General features: G+C 36.2%; 1 protein-coding gene across 2 annotated transcripts in view; it reads left to right on the top strand.

Moving 5' to 3' along the window:
- The window catches only part of AKAP8 (A-kinase anchoring protein 8), a 67,821-nt gene that overhangs the window by 47,631 nt on the left and 766 nt on the right, over positions 1-19,424 (top strand). For both annotated transcript variants that reach the window (XM_074204290.1, XM_074204289.1), the window contains 4 exons: positions 16,174-16,315; positions 16,811-16,904; positions 17,568-17,698; positions 18,681-18,776. In XM_074204290.1, the coding sequence (XP_074060391.1) occupies positions 16,174-16,315; positions 16,811-16,904; positions 17,568-17,698; positions 18,681-18,776 (463 nt within the window). The remainder of the gene's footprint in view (positions 1-16,173; positions 16,316-16,810; positions 16,905-17,567; positions 17,699-18,680; positions 18,777-19,424) is intronic.

Here is a 19,424-nt window from a genome sequence, read left to right as displayed (position 1 = left end):
CTCCATTCAAAAATGTGATGGAGAGAGAAAAGGGTTTTGAGTTCAAGGCAGTATGATAACTATTAAATAGAAGGGGCAATAATGCCCCCTAGGCTGGACTTTTTCTGTCCTACCACAACTGAGAAACCATAACATTGGTTTAAACCTTAGTTCTCTACACCAGTAGAACCTCAGGCTTTTTGCCTTTTAGGGTAAAACTGGATCCAGCCTAAATGCTTGTGGTCCTAGTAGATGTTGCTCCTTCCACAGGGGGTGATTTTTCTGATGATGATTCCTAGCTAGACAGGTCAGCAGTCAGAGTGCTTGATAGAAGAGCCACCTGCAGCTAGGAAGACTGTGAGTATGAATATTTGCTCAAAATAATAACAAAGTTTTTTATTCATAAAAATTCTAATTTTGACACAAATATTGCCTCAAATAGATGTATTTTATATGCTCTAGGCTAGAGAAAGTGGACTAAAAAATGTTTTGGTACCTTAGGCAAAATTTTTTTTTTTATGTTTTTTGCAAGGCAAATGGGGTTAAGTGGCTTGCTTAGGTAGGTAGGTAGGTAATTATTAAATGTCTGAGCCTGGATTTGAACTCAGGTACTCCTGACTCCAGGGCCAGTGCTCTACCCACTGCGCCACCTAGATGCCCCTAAGCACAAAATTTAGACTAATATCTTACAGGTTACTGCAAATCTCAAACAAAAAGTGATACTTATTCCAATGAAGATACATAAGGAAAAAAATTAATTTTTCAAGTTCATTCTGTTGAGTCCTGTGGAACTACCAGAAAATTTTTAAAGCTTAATTAATGAGAAACTACCATCCTCCCTTCGTTCCCATCCTGCCTCCATCTTACCCCATCACTACCCCCAATAGAAAGAAAGAAAAATAAATATGCATAGTCAAGTGAAACACATTTTAACATTGGCTATATTTAAAAATTGTCTTCCCTTCATCCTTAGTTAATTACCTTTCTCTCATGAAATGGATAGCATATTTCACCGTTAGGCTTCTGGAAGCATGCTTGCTTGTTTTCATCAATCAGAACTGTTAAATCTTTTGAAGTTGTTTGTCTTTATTCTTGTTTTTGTATAAGTTTTTCTCCCAGTTCTGCTCTCTTTTATTCTTCATAAAAATCTTCCCAAGCTTTTCTGAAACCATCCCCTTCCTCATTTCTTTCACCACAGTTCTATCACATTCCCATAACATAAACTTGTTCAATCATTCAATAATGCATGGGTTCCAGGAGTTTCCAATTCTTTGCCACCACAAGCAGAGTGACTATAAATATTTTAGTATATTTGGTTCCTTTTCCTCTTTATTTGTTATCTTGATGCTGTTCAGTTGAACTTTATTCTGGCTCTTATTGGGGTCCAATTAAAAGAGAATTCCCATGATCTTTATGAACACTAAAAAGCCTTTCCTAAAATTGAAGTACCTGGTGAACTGGTCCAGTCATTCTGGAAAACAACTTTAGAAGCCATGAAATTTCCTTTTCATTTGCAAAAAGCCTTTTGATAAACACAAAATGAAATAATTTGAGGTTACTGAGCTTCTGCTGTTGTTATATTAGAATGCAGCCACTACAAATCAGGACTGAAAATATTCATCTCAGCACAAAGCAAAGAGGAATTCCATTTCTCACAGTAAATATCTATAGGCTTAAATCTCTAACTATTACCCCATGGCACAATAGCTAAGGAGTTAATTACAAATTTACTGAATGTGAATCACAGTGAATCATAGATCATCTAGTCCAAACTCCTTCCTTTTACAGATGAGGTCCAGGGAGGTTGAGTCTTCCTCGAGGTCACACAGGTATTAAGTTATAGAACTTGAAATTAAAACCTAGTCCTTTTGACTCCAAATCTAATGCTCTTGTCTTTCCACCTTGTTATTTTCCTTATATTCATGTCATTGTGTCCTTGGATGGTTATTATTTTCTTCATGCTGTGTCCTTTCAGTTGAGCTAACATTGAGATATCCTGTTTTGTGTAAAGCACTGTTTTGGACTATAGATATATAGAGATAAAAATAATGTTCTCAACATTTAAAATCTTCTATATGACATTTGTTCATATAAATAAATACAAATTAATTAGATTTGAATGAGGAGGTAGCATTTAATCCTTAAAGGAACTTCAAGACTCTGAGAGGTAAATATGAGATCCCCAGGCATCGAGAATGATGGCATTTGAATTGAAGGTTTGAAGGCAGGAGATGGAATACCAGTGTAAGGGATTTAGCTGGAACAAATGTAGAGAATCAGGAAGGGGCCAATAAGAAAAAGAGTAGAAGCAATAAGTATGAGCAATTATCATTCAGAATTTTTTTATTGAAAGGGAAGAGAGAGATAGGTCAGTCAGAATTCAGCTTTACTCTAGGTACTCCTTTGATCACTGGAGATACAAAAATAAAAATCAAACCATCCCTACCTTCTTACATTCCAGGGGCAGCTAGGTGGTACAGTGGATAGAGTACTGGCCCTGGAGAGAGGAAGACCTGAGTTCAAATACGACCTCAGACACTTAACTGTGTGACCTTGGTCAAGCCACATAAACCCATTGCCTTGCAAAAACCATAAAAAAAACCACATTCTTGTGGGTGAGACAACACATGTACAATCTCCACATAAAAATATATATGCATTGTGCATGTTTAAGCAGTTACCAAGTGTCAGGGCATGAAGCACGAATGACATTTTTAGGGTTAAGGTCAGAGGAATATTTATTCACGAATGCGTTGTTACAGTGAATCAGATGAAGTGATCCTCTATCCACCCTGCCATTGAATATTTAGCAAGATTTTATATTCTTTAAGGAAAACATCTTGTTTTTTGTTTGTGACTGGCCTTCACATTGTGATTGACTTTGCAAATGAAACAGGGCAAATTGTTTTCTTTGATATGGATGCGGTATATCCAGATTCCAAAAATTTTAGATGGCCTCAGGAAACTGAGTTTTGTGGTGAAATCGCTCAAGTCCAGAAAGGGAAACAAAAGGCATTTCTCTCTGGGACTTCAATCAGTCATGAAACATTAAGCTCTTACTATGTGCCAGAGCACTCTGTTAAGCACTGGTCCTACAAAGAAAGGCAAAAAATTACCAGTAGCAAATCGTTCATATTCTGATGGGGAAGGGAACATGTAAATAGTTAAACAAAGATCAATGTAATTGAAAGAGGAAAGCACTAGCAAGTAGGGAGATGAAGAATGTCCTTCTGTAGAAGGTGAGTTTTGAACTGAAACTTAAAGGAAATCAGAAACAGGCAGAAGTGAGGGGGGGCAGGCCATTGTAAAGGCAGGGTTAGATGACAGAGTGACATGTTAGGAGAATTCAAGTAGGCCAACATTGCTAGATTTGGAGAGGGCTCAGGGGACAAAGTGTAAACACTGGAAAAGGCTGAAGAGCTTTAAATTCCAAACAGAAGACAACATATATTAGCACACATACACTTTCTCTATGTATGTATGTGTATATATGTGTTTTCTGAGGGTTATAGGAGGGCCCTGGTGTTTATTAACAGGGTGTGGGGTGAACTAGAAGGGAGTCAGAACTAAGATGGTGGTCAAAACAAAGTAAAGATACCAGAAAAAAAAAATCAGGACTCACCTGAGCTCTCCTAAATTTGCCTCCAAATAACTTTAAAAGAAAAGAATGCCTGAAAATGAACTCTGGATGGCAGAATGAACAAAAGGTCAGAGTTAAACCATTTTTCTTTTTCTTTTTTTTAAAGGTTTTTGTAAGGCAAATGGGGTTAAGTGGCTTGCCCAAGGCCACACAGCTAGGTAATTATTAAGTGTCTGAGGCTTGATTTGAACTCAGGTACTCCTGACTCGAGGGTCGGTGCTCTATCCACTGTGCCACCTAGCCACCCCTAACAATTTTTCTGCCAAAGACAATTTAAAAAGTTGTGAAGGATATGTCTAATTCACTGGTGTGAGAGTGAGACACACTACTGGCAGTACTTAAGGGCATGTGCATCAGAGGTTCCTGAGCTCTTAGCCCACAGATGGTAAGAAAGAGATAAGACAAGACAACTGATGAGAAAAATATTTCAGTTGGTGTTACTAAGGGGGCGGCTAGGTGGCACAGTGGATAGAGCACCGACCCTGGAGTCAGGAGTACCTGAGTTCAAATCCGACTTCAGACACTTAATAATTACCTGGCTGTGTGGCCTTGGGCAAGCCACTTAACCCTATTTGCCTTGCAAAAAAAGGACAGTTGGTGTTACTAGGTGTAGGACTGTTTTGGATCACATTGCAGTCAGTCTCAGGGATAAGAGCATGCCAGTACTTAGGGACACATAGGAACAGGGACTGGTCACATTTTCAGGATGGGAGAGTCCTTATATTTACCCACAGACCAAAAGAGCAATGACCACACCTCTCCTTAAATCAAACCACCATAAAAGAACCAAAAACATAAACCTCACCACCCACCCAGCCCCAATAACTTTGAAAATAGCATCCCAAAAACCTGAACCCTGGGATGTTACTTTGATTACCTTCTCCACCCCAGGAACAGAACCCAACTTGAACATAAAATTAAATGTCAAATAGGAAAAATGAGCAAACAACAAAAAGAGCCCAAATCAAGGCTACATTCAAAGCATTAAAGAAATATTAAGGTTGGTCTTAAGCCATGAAAGCTCCCCAAAAGAATTTTAAATACCAAATGAGAGTTACGGGAAGAATGGGAAAATAAATGAGAGTAGTGCAAGAAAATTGTGGAGAATCAACAGCTTGATAAAAGAGGCACAAAAAACTATTGAGAACTTAAAGCAGAATCAGTCAAATGCAAAAAAGACAAAAGCTCACTGAAGAAAATAATTCTTTAAAAGTTAGAATTGGATCAGCGGAAACTAATAATGACTCCACGGTTCATCTAGAAACAATAAAACTAAATCAAGAATGACATAAACTATCTCATTGGAAAAACAATTGACCTGAGAGATAATTTTAAGAATTATTGGACTACCATGTTCAAAAAAAAGAATCTAGTCATCATAATTAATGAAAATTGCCCTGATAGTAAGTATAAGAAGGGAAATAGTAAAGTGAAATAAGGGACTCAAAAAAGTTGAACTGTTTACATTCTTTCATGGGAAGATACTTCTACCACCTGAGGACTTTATGAAAATTAGGGCAGTTAGAATTATGCATAGATAGAGGGGATGACTATGATGGAATATATTTTTGAAAAATAAAATTAAGGAATGACAAAGAGTGATGCATTTAGAGGAGGAGGAAGAGGGAATGGGGAAAAAATCTCATAAAAGTTGTACAGAAAGGAAGGAAGAGCTTTTATAGTGGAGGGGGACATGTGGAAGAATATAGAGAAGTAGGAGGGGAAAGAAAAAAATAAGAAGGGGAACCAATAAAAGGGAGGGTATATGGGGGGGGGGGGTTGGACAGAAGCAAAACAACTGAGAAGGAACAGAGTGAAACAAGCAGATAAACAGGGAAAAGTGAATGGGAAAAACTCATCCAAAAGAGATACACATAGCAAAGTGAATTTAAAAACAAGATAAGACATTATGTTTACAAGAAACACTAGAAGAGAGGCACTCAGAGAAGAATTAAAAAGCCAGAGTAGAATCTGTTGTGCCTCAGCTGAAAGAATAAAGGAAAAAGCAGTGATTAACAATCATTATCTCAGATAAAGCAAAAGTAAGGATCTCATTAAAAGAGATAAATAAGGAAACTATATTTTGATAAATGAAATGGCATTATAGGCCACAAAGTAGCAAATATTAGAGGAGACAAATTCTTAAACTACAACTTTATCTAAACTGGATACTTCTAATTCAAAAAGAAGTTAAGGTGATGAATAAAATTTTATGGAAGTTATGATAGACCTAGAGAAAAATGAATGGGAATAGAAAGGGATAAATCTTTTTTTAGCGTGACATGACACCCAGGTAAAAAATAACCATGTAGTACATATTAGGCATAAAAAAACTCAGTCAAATGTAGAAAGCAGAAATATTAATTGCACTTTTTCAGATTATAATACAATAAAAATTACATTCAATAAAAGGTCATGAAAGCAGATTAAGTTAATTGAGGGGGTGGCTAGGTGGCACAGTGGAGCACTGGACCTGGAGTCAGGATTACCTGAGTTCAAATTCAGTCTCAGACACTGAATAATTACCTAGCAAGCCTTGCAAAAACCTTAAAAAAAATAATTGAAAATTAAATAATCCTAAAGACTGATTGATGACAACAATTAGATGATTTGTCATACTTCATGAAATGATACCAAAGCAATTATTGGGGAAATTTTATATCTTCAAATGTATACATCATTGAAATAGGGACTAAATCACTAAGTTGGGCATGTAACCAAAAAAATTAAGGGGGCGGCTTGGTGGTGCAGTGGATAGAGCACTGGCCTTGGAGTCAGGAGTACCTGGGTTCAAATCTGACCTCAGGCATTTAATAATTACTTAGCTGGGTAGCTTTGGGCAAGCCACTTAACCCCATTGCCTTGAAAAATCTAAAAAAAAAATTAAAAATTCTTAAAATCCCAGTTGAAAATTCTGAAATAAAATTTTAAAGAAAACATTAAATTAAAATAATAAATTAGATAAAGCATTGATTGATTTTATTTTTTATGGTAACCTAATTACCACTATTATAAATGAAAAGAGCAAATTCACCGATGAAACTTTAATTATTAAGAGGTAGTTTGATTAACTCTATGTCAATAAATCTAAGAATCTAAGTGAAATGGATGAATATTTACAAAATATAAATTGCCCACACTAACAGAATATTTAGCCCAAGCTATCAAATGTGCTCCCTAAGAAAAAATTCCAAGAACCAGATGTATTTACAATTGATTTTTACCAAACATTTAACAATTCCAGGGCATATGAACTATTTACATAAACAAACAAAACAAAAGAGCAGCTAAATAGCTTAGTGGATAGAGCACTGGCCCTAGAGTCAGGAAGACCTGGGTTCAAATCTGCAGTCAAACACTTGATACTTAGTTGTATAGTCTACCAAGTCACTTAACCCCATAGCCTTACAAAAAGAAAAACAAGGAGACCTATGAAGTTCCTTTTTGACTCAAAAATAGAGAAAGAAAACTAGAGCAATTTCCTTAGTGAATGTTGATAGAAAGTTTTCAAATAAAATGCTATCAATAATGTTATATTAACAGCTATATATTTCAAAAATTGTATTTGAACAGGTGAGATTCTTAACAGGAACGTGGGGCTTGTTCATTGTTAAGAAAACTTTTAATATAATTGCCATAGAAATAACAAAACCCACAAAAATATGACTATCTGAATAGATGCAGAAAACGTTTTTAATAAAATACAGTACTCATTCCAATTAAAAATAGCAGAAAACATAGGAACAAGTGGAGTAGCAAGCATTTTTTGTAATGGAGATAAATTAGAAGTCTTCGCAGTGAAATCAAAACTATCACAACTATTCAATATTATACTAAAAATTAGCTAAGAAATTGAAGGAATTGGAATAGGTAGTGAGGAAACAAAAACCATCATTTTTTTGCAGATGATGTGATGGTATACTTAAGAGAGTCAACTGAAAACTATTTGACACGAGTTGTAGGCTATAAAATAAACCCAAAATATCTTCAGCTTTTCTATATATTATCAACAAAGCCCAGAAGCAAGAGAAATTATTTTAAATCATTGTAGAAAAATATAGAATACCTGCCCAGACAAACTCAAGTACTATGTTAACTCGATTATAAACACTTCCCACAAATAATTTCTACTAGGTGTGTCTAACCCATGGTCCATAGACCACATGCAGCCCACAGCCCATTCAAGTAGTATTAGTAAATTTTATTATACTCATTGGTAACAAGGATTTCATTGTTCTCATAAATATTGAATTCTATATGTGAATTTAAAAGGTTGGTCACCCAATGTAAATAATTATACAAATATTGCTTGTGGCTAAAGGTTAAAATTCTACCTCAGTTAATTTACTTATTCAGTTCCTTTGTAAACTACTAAAAAGTTATTTTAGAGCTAGAAAAAAGCAACATAAATTCATGTGGAAGAATAAAAAAAAATCAAGGATCTTAAAGGAATTAGTGCAAAAAAAATTTGAAAGCAGGTTACCTAGCAGTACTAAATCTCAAAGTTTATTGGTACTAAGAGAGAGTGGTGGTTCAGTGGAATAAATACAGATGTCTGACCATGATAATCTAGTGTTTGAGAAGCTTCAGGTACATAACACAAATCAACTACTGGGAAAACTGGAAAGCATTTTGACAGAAACTAGATATACAGTAACATCTCACACTGTTTACCAAGATAAAATCAGAATGGGTACAAGATTTAGATATAGTTATGTCAATTTATAAATTAAAGAAGCGTGAAATATTTTGCCTGCCACATTAATGGACAAGGAAAGCATTTATCAATAATGAGACAGATCATTATGGGATGTAAAATTTTGATTTCATTAAGTTAAAGTTTTATACAGATAAAATAGGCAAGATTAAAAGGTAAAAGAAAAGTGGGGTGTCAGTGGGTTTTATAGGAAGTGTCTCAGATAAAGGCCTCATTTCTCATATATAGAGAATTGAAATTTTTAACAGCCATTCCCCAATTGATAGTCAAAGGATATAGACAAGTTTCAGATGAAGGCATGAAAGCTATTTATAGTCATAAAAAAATACATTAAATCATGATTAAAGAAATGATAGTTAAAACAACTCTGAACGGGGGAGGCTAGGTGGAGGCTAGGTTGACGCAGTGGATAGAGCACCGGCCCTGGAGCCAGGAGTCCCTGAGTTCAAATCCGGCCTCAGTCACTTAATAATTACCTAGCTGTGTGGCTGTGGGCAAGCCACTTAACCCCATTTGCCTTGCAACCCCCCCCCCCCCCCCCAAGGTATCGCCCCTCACCTGTCAGATTGAATATCACAGAACAGGAAAACAACATGTTAAAGGGGATGTGGAAAAATTGAGACACTAAGTGCACTATTCATGGTGTTGTAAACTTATCCAATTATTTTGGAGAGCATTTTGGGATTGTGCCCAAAGGATTTTAAAACAGCCGAGTGTTTGACCCAGCAGCACTTCTATTGGGTCTGTGTCCCATCATTTGGGGAAAGGCTGAACAAGTTGTAGTATATTATTTTGATGGAATAATATTATGCTATAAGAAATGTTAACCAGACAAACCTGGAAAGATTTACATGAACTAATGCAAAGTGAAATGAGCAGAACCAGATGATAATTATATTCAATTACAGCAACATTGTATGATGATCCACTCAGAATAACTTAGCTCTTCTAATTAATACGATGATCCAAGATGATTGTAAAGGACTTTTTTTTTAAGATTTCATTTATTTTGAGTTTTACAATTTTCCCTCCAGTCTTCCTTCCCCCCCCACCCCCAGAAGGCAGTCTCTTAGTCTTTACAGAGTTTCCATGGTATTCATTCTAACTTGAATGTGATGTTTACATTTGTTATAATTACTAACTCTTTATTGCCCTCCATGCTATCTTCCCTCTGTTTGTATTTTCCCCCTTTTATCCCTTTATCCATATTCCCCAATATTTTGCTTCTGGATACCACTGCTTTCAGTGTGTTTGCCCTCCTATGTCAACCCCCCCCCTCCCTTTTCTGTCCCCTTTCCCTTTAACCCCTTCTTCCTCCCTTCCTTCTGTTAGTTCCCCCTTTTCTCCCCCTCCCCATCTCTTCCTTCCCCATTTCCCCTTTTAATACTTGAAAGGTAAGATAAGTTTCTTAACTGAGTGTTTATGTAAGTGAACTTCAAGCCAAGTTCAATGAGGGTAAGATTCAGGTGATTCTCAGCTTCTCCCTCTATTACAATAGGTCTTTTGTACCTCTTAATGTAATGAGATTTACCCCCTTTCAATCTCCTCCATCTTCCTGAATCCTTACAGTCCCCATTTCTAAGGAGGTGTTGTTTTTAAATTATTTTGAGTCACAGAAATGAGTGTCCATCACTTTTCGCTAAGTATATTCTCTCTAATAGTTACAATTCTCAAGAATTATGAGAACCGTTCTCCCAAGTGAGTATATAGCCAATTTCATCTTATTGGATAGCAGTTTTTTCCCCTTTACCCACCCCTTCCTTTTTTTAACCTTTTCATGTGTCTCTTGAGCCTCCTGTTTGATGTCCACATTTTCTATTAGACTCTGGTCTTTTCATCAGGAAATGTTGGAAGTCTCCCATTTTGTTAAATGTCCTTATTTTCCCCCTGAAAGAGAAGGCTCAGCTTTGCTAGGTAGTAGATTTTTGGCTGCATTCCAAGCTCCCTTGCTCTTTGGAATATCTTTAATGTTAATGCAGCCAGGTCCTGCATAATCCTTACTGTGGCTCCTTGGTATCTAAATTGTTTTTTCTGGCAGCTTGCAGGATTTTTTCTTTTATCTGATAGTTCTGGAATTGGGCCACAACATTCCTTGGGGTTTTCATTTTAGAATCTCTTTCCGGAGGGTATTGATGCATTCTTTCAATAACTATTTTGTCCTCTGGTTCCATGATATCAGGGCAGTTTTCCATCACTAAATCCTGTAATATTAAGGCTTTCTTTTTTCTCTTCAATGTTTTCAGGAAAACCTATAATTCTCAGGTTGCCCCTTCTAGATCTATTCTCTTTTTTTTTTCCCAAGGCAAATGGGGTTAAGTGGCTTGCCCAAGGCCACACAGCTAAGTAATTATTAAGTGTCTGAGACCGGATTTGAACCCAGGTATTCCTGACTCCAGGGCCAGTGCTCTATCCACTGTGCCACCTAGCCACCCCTAGATCTATTCTCAAGGTTCAGTTTGTTTAACAGGCTCTTGCTGTCTCATGAAGTCATTAGTTTCCACAGACTCCATTCTCTTTTTAGGGAAGAATTTTCTTCATTTAACTTTTTGCAACTCCTTTTCCAGTTGGTCAATTCTAATTTTGAAAGAGTGTTCCATTTGACCAGTTGAGGTTTTGAGAGAATTATTTTCTTCTTGCATTTGTCCAATTGTATTTTGCAGTGATTTTTTTTTTCTTGTTGTAAGGTGTTAATTGTCTCTCCCAGATCTTCCAATTGATTTTTAAACTCCTTCCTGATTTCTTCCAGGAAGTCTTTCTGTGCTGGAGACCAGATCATATTCTCCTTAGAGGTTCTAGGTCTTTCTGAGTTAGGGTCTTTTCCTTGTATAAATGTTGATCTGGAAATGTTTTTCACAGAGATGAACTCAGTGAAATTGAACTCATAAATCACCAAATGTGATAGCATAGTTCAAAGAGTCATAACTTGGGATACATAAACTTTTTGATAACTATGTTTGAATATAATTGCTTTCTTTTGTAATTCTTTATATTTTATGCATTTAAAAATGTTATTCTAAGAAAGGGTCTGTAGGTTTCACCAGATTGCCAGACATTTCATCAAACACAAAAAAGATGAACTTCTGATATAGAGAGAAAAAGAAGAGGATTACAAGATGTAGAGTTAGAGGATAGCATCGATTAGTAGGTATGATCTGGATGAGAATTTAACGAAGGAGACTGAGATGGATCTAACTGATGAAATTCAGGAGAGAGCAGTGTTTAAAGAGGAGGGACTATCCAGAAAGAAGTGCTAATTGTCAGTTATAGAGAAGCCCAGGAGAATCTGAATTGAGAAATTGAGACAAAGCCACTAGGTAGGTCAGAAGCATGGCTTTCAAAATTTAGACTAATGAGAGAAGAGTGCCAACAGTATATAAACTTTTTTTCTAAGACAGTTTAGCCATAAAATTGATGAGGATTAAAAGAGAATCATCATAGATGGGTAATCAGGGGTTTTTTTGAGGATGGGCATGTTCTTAGGCAACATGCAATAGCCACAGTTAAGAGCAATTTAGGATAGGACAGTTTGCTGGAGAACTGAAGATTGTAGGAATCGGTTTTTGCCTTGGCAAGGAGCAGGCAAACTCTTCATCTGAGACCAGGGTGAAGAAGGAGATAATGGAGAGATACCTGAGTAAATGAGATGAGAAGCTGCTTTGGGCAAGTGGTCAGTTTTTTCCTGTGACTTAAGAGATAAAATCCTTAATTTAAAGGTTATGGGGGGGGGGGGGGGCTAGGTGGTGCCGTGAACAGAGCAAGCGCCCTGGAATCAGGAGTATCTGAGTTTAAATCTGACCTCAGACACTTAATAATTACCTAGCTGTGTGGCCTTGGGCAAGCCACTTAACCCCATTGCCTTGCAAAAAATCTAAAAAAATAAAAATAAAATAAAGGTTATTGGGAGGGGAGGCATCATAGAAGGCTTGAGAGAGCCTTGAAAAGAAATTAGAAGCTCTGGCACAATTGCTGTAGAAATTGGGAAAAGAAGGAGCCTGGAGTAATGCTGCTCCCCATGTTTCATCAATTCTATATCTCCCCATCTTTCATTTCTGTCCCCTCCTTTTTTACATTAGAATCACCATATCACTTCCATATCAGTTCTCATCTGGCTGATTATAATGTCCTCTTAATTTCTCCCTGCCTTCAATATCTGCCTTTTGCAGTTCTATCTTTCATAGGGTTATCTCTTTGTTTTTGCTTTGTTTGATAACATGACTGCAATTCCTCTCTTTGGATTCATCTGATTCACACTGAACTTTTTCCCAGGATTTAATTTTTATTTTGTGCTTGTTTTTTAAAGGATTCTTAAAAGGAAGAGACACTTTTTCACTTTCTTGGATTGTTTACTCCATTCAGGTCTATATTTTCCTCTATGTCTCTTAAAAGTTTTTTTGGGGGTGCGGCTAGGTGGCGCAGTGGATTGAGCACCAGCCTTGGGGTCAGGAGTACCCGAGTTCAAATCCGACCTCAGACACTTAATAATTAATTACCTAGCCATGTGGCCTTGGGCAAGCCACTTTAACCCCATTGCCTTGAAAAATCTAAAAAAAATTTTTTTTTTCCTTTATATAATCACAGTACAGTGTCTCTTCAGTTATATTTGAGTCTAGTCTATTTTGGGGCAACTCTTTTGCTAATGCTTTTCCTTTTCTCACCCTCAAGTTCCTTTCCTCCCACCTTTAAGTTATTAGTTTAATTTCATTTTTCTTGTCTTTTATTTTGTTTTGTTTTTTAGATTTTTTTTTTGCAAGGCAAATGGGGTTAAGTGGCTTGCACAAGGCCACATGGCTAGGTCATTATTAAGTGTCTGAGACCAGATTTGAACCCGTACTCCTGACTCCAAGGCCGATGCTTTATCCACTACGCCACCTAGCTGCCCCCTTTCTTGCCTTTTATTAAAAAGGATTTCTTTTCCTCATTATATTTATTATTTCTCTCTCTCCTTAATGTCTATTCTAGAATTTTATTCTTTGCTTCATGACCCTTATTTGATCCTTCTTTAATTTCTTCATTCCTTGTGGAGTTAAACTCCTAAGGTAGCATTTTGGGTTCCTTCTGAGCAGTTTCAATATTATTGCCTTCTAGATCTTGTCCCCCAGACCCCTTTATTCTTTTTTCTCATTCTTAGAAATAGCTATCATTCTTCAATGCTACCCCCTCCTACCACTGAAAATTCCTGCATTTCTTTCTACCTCTTCCTATCTATCCCATTGTCTCCTCAATCATTCTTTTTTAGAATGTTTTCCTAAGAGAATACAGGAGTTTTTTCTTCAATGTTAGTCTTAAGGTACATGACATATTTTTATTTACCTTCTTCTTCCCCTCACTCTTTTATGTAATATCTACCCATTCTGTAATTTAGTACCACCAAAAAAAATTTGGTTTTTTGTAAGTGGGATCTTGTAAGATTTAGTTCATGATGGGTTCAAGCCTCTTTCTATCACTTAATATCACTTACTATTTCTTTGACTTCTCTTTTCATCCTTGTGTGCATTTTGAAAAAAAAAATCTTAAAGGTTGTTGTCCATTGCTGTGTTTGGTAATTTTTCTTGTACTTCAGTGTTTGAGAAGCACATTATTCAGATTTTTCTGTCTAGAAATATTTTGAATACCTTTTTTAGTAAACATTCATTTTTTTCATTAATGGTTATTTTTACAATTGAAGTATAGACCAACCTTTGTTTGCATCTTGAGCCCCTTTGATCTTTGTGGAATATATTTCATTCCCTCTTGTCATTTCTGGTGGGTACACAGTAATCTTATTTGAATTTCCTTTCCTTTGAAAGGTCTTTGAAGGTCTTAAATTTTTGAAGGTCACTTGTTGAATTTGTGATTCGCTACATGCCTTAGAGCTTTTAGTGTCTTCTCCCCCCTTCCCCCCCCCCCCCCCCCCCGGAGAAAATCTGTGGATTCTTTCAATTGTCAACTTCATTTTCTTTACTGAGAAGTTTTTTTGGGGACTGGACCTTAAAAGTATCTTGGCCTCCCTTGGTCTCTGCCCCAGATAATATCTAGGATAGTATATCTGAATCTGGGCTATTTTCCCCTCAGACTTGCTTAGTAGAGCTTCCACACAAGCAGTGACATATGTGTCATGCCATAGTTTCTTCTCTTCTTCAATCTGTCTGAGCTCTGTTGAGGCACAAAAGTCCTGCCATAATGAAATCTGGGCCTGAACAGGCTTCTTATGCTCTTTGAGTTTCTGTCATTGACTCTTGCAAACCCTTAGGTTAATTTGGCACCCTTGCTTCTGGAAGCATGGGGTGGGGTGACAAGGGAGTATTGAGTGAGCCTAGTACTGGCTGGTGAATAGATTTTGGGGTTTTCTTTTGGTCCCTTGTGTCATAGCTTTATCTCTTATATACAATTCCTCTATTGAATAGGTTTGAGAGATACTTAAGATTGAAGGAAAATATCTAATCCTCCATCTTATTGGTCTTTGATCTAGAAGTCCTCTTTAGTATTTATTTTTTGAACAGTCATGTAAGTATGTGGCACTTTCCCCAATATTATGTAATGAGGTTATTGAGGTTATTGGCTGCTGTAATGCTCAACACTTACCAGGTTCTTAATAGAGCTTGATTGACACATACAAATAAACACATAAAATAAGGTGTAATCACTTTGGAAAAAGATGACCAGGGGACACATTGTGTTCTAGGGAGTGGAGGGGAAATACATGTTTTCTTGATTGCCTGAAGGTGAAAGAAACACAAGAGAAGTATGTCGTTATGTATTGAAAGGAGATTCCAGAGATTGAGATGGATGAGCTCTTTAGAATGCCCACTTGAAGGTGTGCCAGGGTAGAGTGAAGTTTTTCTAAACATAGAGAAGGCTTGGTCATGTTTATAGGTAATGAGAAAAGAGGCTATATTCATACTGAAGAGGAACTGACAAGGAATGAGTAGGATAGGCTTTCCTAGAGGATACAGTAGGTATTGGGCCTTAACTAGATAAGCTTACTCTTCACTGAGTGGAGTGAATGACTGCTGTTGAAGAGTATTTTGACATAGTGAGTAGAGAAGCTAAGATCTGAATTTTCTCAGTAAATAATAAACTTTCTCTCCTGAAGAGTAAAGAAAGTTAGGTGGTATTTAAGGACTGAAGTGGAGGTTTGGAACAGTTGGCATAAATGTACTAGAGAAGAATGGAAGAATCCTTGTCCAGCTCATTTGAAAAATTACCTATACTTGTTATGAATCTATTAACAAGATTGTAATAACTTTCTCCATTAGTTTTCACTAGCATCAGAGTTGGAAGGAGCAACTTGTTTGTGCCAAGGGATAACAAGATTGTCAAGATGCTTTATTAATTTTCATAATATTATCAATTTTTTTTATCCTATTTACTAGCAATGAGAAACTAAGGGAAAGAAGTGTCACTATTGAAATCAATATGACAACCCATCAACAAAAGGGGAATTGGAAGTCAGTTTCTTCTCTCTTTACTCAGTTCTTTATGTTGTTTTTGCAGCAAGTCCAAGGAATCAGGACTTGAGTTCAGATATTACTAAGACACTGTGTGACCCTGAGCAAGTCATTTATCCCCATATGCCTTGCAAGAAAGAAACAAAGAGAAAAATATGTCTAAATTAGATGCTATGGGGATTAGAAAAATAAGTAAGACACTATGTATAGTGTCAAGCAGCTTCAATTGCTGTGTAAAAGTGTAGTTGTATTATAGCTAGTAGAGGTATTTGTAATGTGGTAGTTTATCCCTTGATAACTGCCTAGAGATCTTTAGAGGCTTCATTCATACTGATCATAAACTTTATCAATATAGAAAGAAAACTCTTTGTTGTTGACCCTCTGTTTAATATTTCTTTATTCTATTTTAGGATTCAATTTGCCTGTTCTATATGCAAGTTCCGTAGTTTTAAGGATGAAGAAATCCATAAGCACCTACAGAGCAAGTTCCATAAAGATACACTGCGTTTCATTGGTACTAAGCTACCTGACAAGACAGTGGAATTCTTACAGGTGAGGTATAATATTGGTGCAAAAAGTTACTTTAAAATTTATCTCCATTTTGTAAATACCAAAGGGAGGTAAAGAAGAAATATTAATTGGTTTCCTAAATCTTAGATCTTTTCCAAATAGCCCAAAATGATGTGAAGGAACAAAACCTGAATGTTTTTGATACTGCTTTTGAGACATGTTTTTAGATCACCATCAATGCACGTATTAATACAAATTAGTATTAACAAAAAAATATTTAAGCCAGGGTTTTAACCTAACATCCTCCAACTGAGTGGTTTTTTTTCTTTGTAATATTCTGATTTTGCTGTATTTGAGGAAGTTGTTATTTTTTAATCCTCTCTATCTTATGTTATTCTTTTACAAATGTGATTGTGAGAAAGTCCGTGCATTTCAGCCAGGCTCCTGGACATAGAAGAGATGAAAAGCCCTTGATTAAAGTTGTTTTTATGTATAATTTGCCCTTTTGTCCTTTATATTGTCCTTCAATCTTTCTAGGAATACATTGTGAACAGGAATAAGAAAATAGAGAAGCGTCGTCAGGAACTGACTGAAAAGGAAAGTGTAAAGCAGAAACCAGACCCTTTCAAAGGTGAGTTGAGAGGCTTTAGTGAAAGAGGACCTAGAAGATCCAAATATGCATCATAGCATCTAGCATGCTCAGAAATTTTCTGTCAGCTTCAACACAGATGCAGTGGGAGTAGAAGACTAAAAAGTAAGCTACAAGTTCTGATTATTTATATTAAATATATTTAGCAGAACAAAAAAAATACAACTAGGGAGAGAATTTATTTTCAAAGATCTTATATTTATCATTTACATTTATAATTAAATATAATATGAAAGGAATTTAAATTATTCCTTTTGGACAAAAGGAAAAGCTAAGGGAACACATACTTGATTTTACACATGAAACAATTTTAACATATTCTTTATTTAAGATGGCATTAAGGGGGCGGCTAGGTGGCGCAGTGGATAGAGCATCAGCCTTGGAGTCAGGAGTGCCTGGGTTCAAATCCGACCTCAGACACTTAATAATTACCTAGCTGTGTGGCCTTGGGCAAGCCACTTAACCCCATTTGCCTTGCAAAACCTAAAAAAAAAAGAATAAAAAAAAAGATGGCATTAAGATGCTCATGGAGAAAGATGGGTGGGAGATTAAGGAGTTACAAATTTTATGTGGGTATTGGACCCTATAAATGAACAATTCCAAATACTTGGACAGTGATTAAACAACCCTCATTTGGATCTACAGGAATTGGCCAGGAACATTTTTTTAAGCGGATTGAAGCTGCGCATTGTATGGCTTGTGACATGTTGATTCCTGCTCAACACCATCTTCTTCAGCGGCATCTTTATTCTGCTGACCACAATCATAACCGCCGTGTAAGTGCTCCCAACCCTATTCTGAAATCAGCTATTATAGTGTAGAACAGTCTTTATCCTTGTGGTATTCTCTCATTATCAAAACATCTTGTGGTCATTTTGAGGGATTGTGTTGGAAGGGAGCTTTTATTTTCCTAAGGTTAAAATTAACTCTTGTCATTTGAGGTTAGATGTTTTGCGTCTTGTTGAAATTGTTGAGATTTTTCTTCATGTAAAGTTAAGAGATTTTTTTACCTTCTTCTGGAAATGTGTTGTGTGTAACCTGAGTTTGATGTTGCTAAGATATGTATATCTGAAGCAAAGATCCTTTTTGAAGGCAGGAAATATTTAGTTTTTGTCCTTGTATTTGCAGCACCCAGAGTGGTACCTTGCAAAGTTGACCTTGGAAGTGCAAGTTTTTAATACTTGATATTTGCCTATTTCAATAAGTCTTCATAGTTCTGTAGTGCTTTTAATATATAAAAAGCTTCCCTCTCTTCTCTTTCCCCATCTCCTTTTAAGACCAAATTACCCTGACTATCAGAGGTTAAACTACATGCTGAGGATACATAGCTAAGTTAGATTTGAACCTAGTTCTTCTAACTTAGGCCACCAGTGCTCTCATCACCATACCTTTCTGAATCAAAATATACTACTACTTCCCTCTGTAGAAGAATGATTCTTTTTTTTATTTGCATGTTTTTAGATAATAGCTAACATTTATATGTGCTTACGCTTTGTCTCTCTCAGGGTCACACTTAAGTATGTAAAGCTTGTTTTTAACTGGGGTCTTCCTGATTCCCCAGTGTTATATCCCCTATGCCATCTAGCTGCCTCTAAACAAGACTTGAGATGCTGCTGGTATATTGATTTCCCAGTGAGGAGACTGCTCTATCAGTACAGAGCAGCACCTCTGTAACCTAAATCTTCTACTTTTATAACAGGTCTGTAATCTGTTTCCTTTCCCTCAGGAGAAGTAATCTATGTTTACCTTCCTTTGTAGCTTGCTGCTGAACAATTCAAGAAGACTAGCTTACACGTGGCTAAGAGTGTCTTGAACAACAGACATATAGTGAAAATGCTTGAAAAATACCTCAAGGTTTGTAGTTGGGGGCAGGGGAAGACTCAGTGGGTATAAAGAACTTTTGGGGGAGGGAAAAAAACAAGATTGTCCACTATGTAGGCATTTACAGTATTTGACAATCCTTTCTAGGAGATGTGTATGTCTTGGTTTTCAAGTTTTGGTCCTAAATTTGAAAGGAAGCAGAGAAAGAAATGTTTTTAGAATCCTCCCCTAACCCTATTTATTATGCCCAATAAAATCCTGATCTTTGTTTTCAAATGCAGTATTAATGATAAGTGGATTATATAAATCTATCCATAAAACCATTAGGTATAGGTTATTGTAATTTTTCCTAAAAATTTTTTTTGAATTTATTTTTGAGGTTTTTTTTGTAGTGTTTCATCTCTCATAAGAGATAGTTCTGATTTTTTAAAAAAGGAATTGATGTTTGTTTATAGAATTATTGGGTGAGAGTATTCTTTTCCCTAAGTTAACTCCACTGCTTTAGCAGTATAATCTTGCTTGGACTATTTGTAATTCTAGTTCATGTATTTCATAAGGTAAAATTTCTTAGTTTTTCTAAGTACAAAAGCTTAGTCCCTATCATGATTATTTTGAAGGTCTAGCTCTCTGGCTGTTCTTTGTATTCTACTTTCTGTGACAGCTCACTGATGTTGTTTCTAT

This window comes from Macrotis lagotis, chromosome X (assembly GCF_037893015.1).
Source record: "Macrotis lagotis isolate mMagLag1 chromosome X, bilby.v1.9.chrom.fasta, whole genome shotgun sequence".
Lineage (NCBI taxonomy): Eukaryota > Metazoa > Chordata > Mammalia > Peramelemorphia > Peramelidae > Macrotis > Macrotis lagotis.
The sequence above is the reverse complement of the archived record's forward strand: the minus strand, read 5'-3'. Positions and strand labels throughout refer to the sequence as shown.